Here is an 8,048-nt window from a genome sequence, read left to right as displayed (position 1 = left end):
AAGCCACCTGTTGCTACGACAGTCTGTCTTAAAGGTAACCCTGTTACATTTATCCCCAAGGTCACCGTCCCGGTGACTAACTACAACCAGGGTCTAAACACAGTAGTTTTTGGGCAACTGAGACGTATTAGCAGCTGTAGCGAACATCTGGTTTACTGATCTTGAGAGGTGAAAAGGGTTGCTGTGCTGCCCCGCTGCGTTTCTTTTGGGCTGGTCCTGCACTGTAGTGGACTCATGGGATGCTACACTTACCCTGTCACTAGGGCAGTCCGTCAAAGTGTACACTACAATAGACGATGGATCAGTACCACTATGTGTTTCTATGGTTGCTTACCCAAAAGAAACGTCTCTCACACCAAAGGCATGTGTCTTATCCACTGCCACATCACCACCTCCATGTCATCGGTCTAACACTTAGAGCTCTGACCTGTTAAGAGTTCTTTTCTGAACCCACACCATCTCTGGGTAATATTTTGTAGACCGTTCCTTCATCCATACTTTGTACAACCTCATAGACAGCAGACCTGTATTTTAGGACGTCCTATGGGAAGCCTTCTCCTGTAGACAAGAGTTCCGGAAGGAAGAGGAGACGTTGCATTTGGCTGGTAATGTCTGTTTCGCCGTTCCATGGCTTGCTGGAGCTGCTCCTTTGCATGCAGGTAAACTGAACTCAGGCGGCTCTGATGTTCGTCCATCCAGTCCTATGCTGACTTAGACACCTGGCTCTCTGGAGAGACACCCAGCAGAAAGTCAACCGGCAAATGAGGCTTCTGCCCAATCATCAGCTTGTAAGGGGAGTAGCCTGTAGATTGATGCTCGGTGGTATTATAGGCATATAGAACCTGGGGTAATTGTGGCCACTTTCTTTTATATTCAGGGGGAAGAGTACATAGAAAGTCATGCAGTGACTGATTGAATCATTCACATTGTCTGTTGCCATGTAGATGGTAAGGTGTGGTTCTACTTTTCTCAGTGCCATATAGGCTACAGAGTTGTTATAAAAGGTTCCCTTGAAAACTCTGTCCTTGTCCTCTGACCTTTGATTTGGGACACATGGAAAGCGGGATGGATCCTCATGTTCCTGGGAAGCTTTAACCTTGCAGCAGATGGGTTGATGATTTTGTCAATAACATAGGGACCTATGTATCGGGGAGACAGTTTGTTAGACTCCACCTTAAGCGAAATATTTCGAGAAGAAAGCCAAACACTCTGACCTGAGGAGCAGGTGGGGGCCGGTGTCCGGCGACAGTCTGTGACCCGTTAGTTGTGGGTGGAGGTGCACAGCAGCGCGGCACTTGCCGTTCTCCAGACTCCCCGGCAGCGACGAAGTTGGGCTTGCACCGATGGGACCGCCAGTTCGGTTTCTTGGGTGGGAAACAAAGATGGTTGATAGCCGAAGGAGGCTTCGAATAGAGAAAGCCCTGTGGCGGCAGAGGACAGGTAGTTATGGACATATTCGACCCAGGCCAGATGAGTGCTCCAGGTGGTAGGATTCCGAGTTGTCACACACCGCAGAGCGGTTTCCAGGTTCTGGTTCGCCCTCTCACACTGCTCATTTGTCTGTGGGTGAAAAAACAGACGACAAACTAAAAGAGGCACCAAGATCCAGACAGAATGTTTTCCATACCTGGGAAATGAACTGAGGGCTACAGTCGGAGACGATGTCGTCAGGAAGACCGTGGAGGCGGAAAACATGCTGGACCATGAGATCAGCATTCTCTTGGGCCGAGGGGAGCTTAGGGAGAGTGACAAAGTGGGCGGCCTTAGAGAAGCGGTCAACAACAGGGAGGATGATGGTGTTACCTTGGGAGAGAGGCAAGTTGGGAATGACCAGGGACAGGCAGGGGACGCAGGAGCCCGGGCACAGGACGATGGGAGGACTTGGAACGGGAACACGTAAGCAGAGAGAAAAGGCCGGACATCCACCTCCATGTTGGGCCACCAGAAATGCCGAATGAGTAAAGACAGGGTTCGTTGATGACGAATTGGCGGGAGGGTTGGGCTGCACTAAAATGGGCACTTTGGTGAAAATATTTCTTGTAAATCTCAATTTAAACATTAATGTAATCAAATATTAAAGCTATTTGCCACTGCCAGGGTATTACCTTTTATCTAGCTTGTGTCATGGGTTGGCTGAGTGAAGTCACAGGGAACTGAGGAGTGTGGACCCAAATGCAGACAACAGCAAGGCGAGAGGAGAATGCAGTTCAAAACAAAGTTTATTCAAATAACTAAACAGGCTTACGTGGAAGCTCGGAGCAAGGGTCCAAACAAAGGTAATCCAGAAGAAGGTAAATCCAACACAAAGACAGAGTAATCCTAAATGGGGGAACAAACCAGAAAAATCCAGGGAACAGAGCACCAGGCAGAACACTCAACATAGACGCAAGGACGTGACAAAGACTGAAGACAACTGAGGAAAATATATACACGGGTAAATGAGCAGGGAGGGAAGTACAGCTGAAATACACCAGATAATCAACCACAGGAACAAAGCTAGTCAAGGACACCAAGTACAGAAGATTACCAAAATAAAACAAGAAGTAAAGTTCACAGACACACACAAGGACAGATCTATCAAAGTTACACACAAAACATGGAAAGACAGGACAGAGACGGGACCAAACAGGAGGCAAGACTACATTAAAACATGGAGATATAAGACTAAGGACTAAGACACAGACCATAATGATAAAACACAGAAGTACGCGGATCAGAAAAACACTAACATGAACAAAAGTACAGGACTATGGAAATAATGGCAAAAACCAGAAACCCACAGGGAAAAAATACAACTCATAACAGCTTGTTAAAACAAGTTACAATCAGAGTCCAGTTTTCTTGTTTTGTTTTATGAACAGGTATCAGCAAAAACATTTTTGTTTTATCAGGAAGCAGCAGAAACAGTCTGTGTTCAGTAACAAGTTTCCCTGTTATAGTGAGGTGAAGTGCTTGCCTTGCTTGATAAAGTTGAATTGTCTTGAACTTCTTGTACGCGACGCACAGCACAAATCGTTGGAAGAGAGACTGATCCTCGGTATTTTGTAGTTTCCAGAAACTATTACTGTTTACTAAACCGGACATCAACAGGAGGGAATTCACACAGCAGAGCATCCCCGCAAAACTAGATGAAGGCCTGTCAGGTAAAGTTATTTAGCCTGTCATTTTAAAGGAGACCTTTTATGCTTTTCCACATTTTATGATTTATCTACAATGTTACAATGTTGGATGTTCATGTTAAACATGACCAAAGCTTCAAATAATGAGGTTAAAGTATTTAAAAGAAATCCCTGTGAGCAAAAACCTCAGATTTCCTCCTGTTCTGAAGGCTCTGTTTTCAACTGCTTTTTCTACCAACGGCTCCGTTCTATTTCGTATAGGCTTTGCCCTCTAAGGCTATCGCTATTGGGTTTACCCCTTCTGCGCGCCTGAGAATTTTAGTCTACGCCCACCCACAGCGTGGGGCCTCTCCTACGTCCGCACCTTGTATATGTACAACAGTGAGACCCAGCCATCGGCTCCCATTTTTCTTCAGCACTGAGCTGTCTAAAGAGCAGAAGATTTGTCTAAAGAGCAAAAGACTTTCCAGCCGGCCTCGACGCTACTAGGTTGCTGCGGCGAGGCAAGCTAACAAGGAGCTAACGGATAGCTAACGTGACGCTCACATGCGGTCTGCCTGGATCAGCCGACCAGGGAGACCCCGTGTGCCCATGTTACTCCACATTAGCTGCAGCTAATGACATCTAGCAACTGGTTTCATTGCTGCTGGCCAACCCTCGTCGGTCAGAGCGAACCACTGCTAAGCTATGGGTCGAAAAAAAGCTGTGTGAAATCTTGTTGCTCCTTTTTGTGGAAGTTGTTGAACAAATGCTGTCTGTGCCTGTCTCAGTCGAACCAGCCACACCAAGCCCATATTTCCCACACTGTGTGAGCCAGCTGCTAATCTGCAGCTTGAAGCTCAAAGCAACAAGCAGTACACTCTGTTCACGATCAGAGGTCCCTTCACACACCCCTCCCCACATAACCTGTAACCCGGCTCAGTCTGCCTGTTCTGCCCAGCAGCAGCAACAGCCTGGAAACATGCTTCAGGTCTTGGCCAATCAGAAGACAGTGGGCTTTGAGAGGGGTTAGAGACAGGAGCATCTACAGCTTGTTTCACACAGAGGCTGAAATGAAGCCCTACATGAAGAGTCAGTATAAGAAAATAAAATTTTTTTTTGAACTTTGAATCAAACAGGAGTCACAGAACTACAATATAGGGCTGGAAAAGCAGTTTAATTGGTCTCCTTCAACTTAAGTGAAATAGACTACAACAGAGCACCTGCCATATACTCGCGGAGCGCTGTTTTACTTCTCCCTCACGCTGCATCCAGCGTAGTCTGCCAAAGCCTCCCTGCTGGTTTTGGTGCCAATGAGCACCGAATTTTGAAAATAATAATAATATTAAGAAAAGCTGCGTAAACGTGCAACTAATGCGTTGTTGTGATAATAACACGCTAATGTGCCCAGCCCTAATTATAATGTAATATAATCATTGTAAAGACATGAGTAATATATGGTATTAATATTATTGTTAGTACTAGTATGTATTTATAGTTTCTTTTTGGCAGCCCCACACAAGAGGCTAAACACACTATTTACATAAATACATGTTTAGGGAACCAGATAAGCCTCCCCCCCTCCCCCCGCCCTCACATGACATCACCCGGGACAAACCAGGAAACAGTTTGTTCCTGTTCAGTTCTTAGAGAGAAGAGACGCAGCAACAGACAGACGGTAAGATTTACCTTCATCACAAAGCTGTGACTTCAACTGAGGGAGGACAGTTACAGGACAGAGTACTGAAGTACTTGCAGCGAGGGAAACACAGCTGACTTCCTTTTGTAATCTGCTGTCTTCTGTGTTTTTTCAGCTTCATCAGAGACAAAATGGCTTCTAAATCAGAGGAGGAACTCTGCTGTCCGGTCTGTCATGAGGTCTTCAGAGATCCTGTTGTTCTGTTATGTAGCCACAGCTTCTGTAAAGTCTGTCTGGAGAGCTGGTGGAGACAGAAACAAGCACCTGAGTGTCCAATATGTAAGACAATGTCTTCAATGGAAGAACCACCTTGTAACCTGGTGTTGAAGAACCTGTGTGAGGCCGTCTTACAGGAGAGAGATCAGAGAGCTTCAGAGGCTCTCTGCAGTCTGCACTCTGAGAAACTCAAAGTCTTCTGTCTGGACCATCAGCAGCCAGTGTGTCTCGTCTGCAGTGTTTCAGAAAAACACAGCAACCACAGATTCAGACCCGTCGATGAAGCTGCACGACAACACAAGAAGGAACTTCAGGAAACTCTGGAGCCCTTAAAGGAGAAGTTAAAGGTTTGTGAACAAGTTAAAGTGAAGTGTGATCAAACAGCAGAACACATGAAGGTCCAGGCCCGACACACAGAGAGGCAGATTAAGGAGCAGTTCAAGAAGCTTCACCAGTTTCTAGAGGAGGAAGAGGAGGCCAGGATGGCTGCACTGAGGGAGGAAGAGGAGCAGAAGAGTCAGATGATGAAGGAGAAGATGGAGGCTCTGAGCAGAGAGATAGCAGCTCTTTCAGACACAGTCAGAGCCACAGAGGAGGAGCTGAGAGCTGAAGACGTCTCATTCCTGCTCAACTACAAGGCTGCAGTGGAAAGAGTCCAGCAGCGCCCCCTGCTGGATGATCCACAGCTGCCCTCAGGAGCTCTGATAGACCAGGCCAAACACCTGGGCAACCTGACCTTCAACATCTGGAACAAGATGAAGGACATGGTCTCCTACACTCCTCTCATTCTGGACCCAAACACTGCTTATCCATATCTCATCCTGTCTGAAGATCTGACCAGTGTGAGAGGAGGAAACGAACAGCAGCTTCCTGACAATCCAGAGAGGTTTGATCATTACTACTGTGTCCTGGGCTCTGAGGGCTTTAACTCAGGGACTCACAGCTGGGATGTCGAGGTTGGAACCAGTACAGGCTGGACACTGGGTGTGTTAGCAGAGTCTGTCCAGAGGAAGGGAGACAACAAAGAGTCTGGATTGTGGGGAATAGAGTTGTCTGGAGGTAAATACTCAGCACGGTCACCATCAACACTCACTGCTCTCAAAGTCCGGAAGAAGCTCCAGAGGATCAGAGTGAATCTGGACTGGAACAGAGGAAAGCTGTTGTTCTCTGATCCTGATACTAACACAAACATAAACACCTTCACACACACTTTCACTGAGAGGCTGTTTCCATTGATTAGCCCTGTGGGTGAAGTGAAGATCTCAGCAGTGAAGGTCTGTGTGACAGTGGAACAGAGCAGTTAGAGATAAAGAGGATGATTATATTCATGATGTTGTTGATTTCTTAAAGGGAAAAGTCTCTGAATTTAACCTGTTTAGTTGCACCTGTCCTCCTGCTGTCTCATTATTCCAAACACATTTTAACATTTAACCAAACACATTTTAAAGACATTATTCCAATCACTTTATTTTCTTTCACTTGTTGTTTTTTATTGGTTGTATTTTCTGTTACTTGTTATTTAGTTTGACAATCAGCTTTTAGTTTCTGCTGTCTGCCTTTTCATATGTAAAATGCTTTCACTGAGTTTCTTTATGTTTTGCTTTGGTTTGTTTTTTATCCACACTGTGCTGAATAAAAAGGTTGTTCATGTTTTATTATTGTGACTTGTGTGTGTGGAGCCATGAAGACTTTGTGGAACCAAATAAAGAAACAATGTTTGAGCAGCCGATCATTGTTCAGATCCAACACAGTCTACTTATTATTGATATTATTATAAAGCAGTTTTCTAAATGCACGTTTAACAGTCTAAAAATCAAATATGTTTCTGATGAAAATTAAAACATATTTATGATATGATGATTTATTACTGATTTCTGTGGCATTTAGGATTCATGTCTCGTAGGAATTGTATATTTCCTGGTGCAGAATTGAACAAATAAATGGACTGCAACAAACAGCTGTCTTTTGGTATTAATTTAAGAAAGACAGAAACAACAAAGTACTTAAAAAGATTCAGCTGGGTCAGACGTCTACCACCTAGGGCAGGATCAGACATCAGGGGACAAAAATAAAATTTAAAGCAGCTCCATGATAATTCCACTTCCCATGGGAACAGAGAGGCATAACAGTTTCACAGATGTTCATCCACACAAACCCTGGTGTGGCCTAAAGATATAATTATCCAACGTGGAAATAATAAGTATATCAAACACTGTCAGTACATTAGGGCTGACCCCCAATAGTCGAAGATTCGATGCATCGATGGGCGGAGCCTGATTCAACTGTCAATCTCACAGTCGAAGCTTCGCAGTGAAACATTTGCCGTCATTTTGGCGATATGGGGGTGCTCAACCAGTTTTCTCCCAATAAGTTAATATAGTCTATAGCCTATTACAATATACGTTTCAACACTGAATGCTGTAAAAAAAAAACATGTAGAAGAAAATAACTTTCAATAAATGCATATTATTATACTAACATTATAATTTTTATTTAATGTAATAATATTTATTTATAGACTAATCAATAGTTGTTACTACTCCAAGTCGTGGATATATTTTTTCTTTATCAAATGGTCAGAAAAAAAACAATAAAAATGCATAGATTTCATAAGATTACTGTACGCATACGATCATGCTTACTGTCGTGCACTCAGCCCCGAAAGGCCTATTCTGAGCCAGTTATATTTACATAGTGACGTGTAAATTCAGTGTGATGAAATTAGATTTGGGAACACCAAATACTTAAGCACACCATTTCCGTTCACCTCCTCTTGACTCAGCTTTCTCATGAGCCGTGACAAACCAATCGAAATCAGTCTCCAACATTGGACTCAGCACTCGTTCCTAATCCATAGGACAACGACATGTTCGACGAGCATCCAACATCAATTATGGCGGATTCTTCTCTTTCTCCCTAACAACCTCGTCTGAAACGTCGGCTGTGTTCAGCCATTCATATTCCCCGGTGATCTCAGCCTACAGTCTCCAGCAATTCCAACATTGTCCATTCCAAGATCCCGGCTTCAGCACTCC

General features: G+C 44.4%; 1 protein-coding gene across 1 annotated transcript in view; it reads left to right on the top strand.

Moving 5' to 3' along the window:
* Nucleotides 1-6,702, top strand: part of LOC123956899 (E3 ubiquitin-protein ligase TRIM39-like) — a 7,795-nt gene extending 1,093 nt beyond the window's left edge. The window contains exons 3-6 of the mRNA XM_046029420.1: nucleotides 945-952; nucleotides 1,579-1,896; nucleotides 4,720-4,776; nucleotides 4,913-6,702. Coding sequence (XP_045885376.1) covers nucleotides 945-952; nucleotides 1,579-1,896; nucleotides 4,720-4,776; nucleotides 4,913-6,317 — 1,788 coding nt within the window. The 3' untranslated portion in view covers nucleotides 6,318-6,702. The remainder of the gene's footprint in view (nucleotides 1-944; nucleotides 953-1,578; nucleotides 1,897-4,719; nucleotides 4,777-4,912) is intronic.
* The last annotated feature ends 1,346 nt before the right edge of the window (nucleotides 6,703-8,048 follow it).

Source organism: Micropterus dolomieu, linkage group LG18 (assembly GCF_021292245.1).
Source record: "Micropterus dolomieu isolate WLL.071019.BEF.003 ecotype Adirondacks linkage group LG18, ASM2129224v1, whole genome shotgun sequence".
Classification (NCBI taxonomy): domain Eukaryota; kingdom Metazoa; phylum Chordata; class Actinopteri; order Centrarchiformes; family Centrarchidae; genus Micropterus; species Micropterus dolomieu.
The sequence above is the reverse complement of the archived record's forward strand: the minus strand, read 5'-3'. Positions and strand labels throughout refer to the sequence as shown.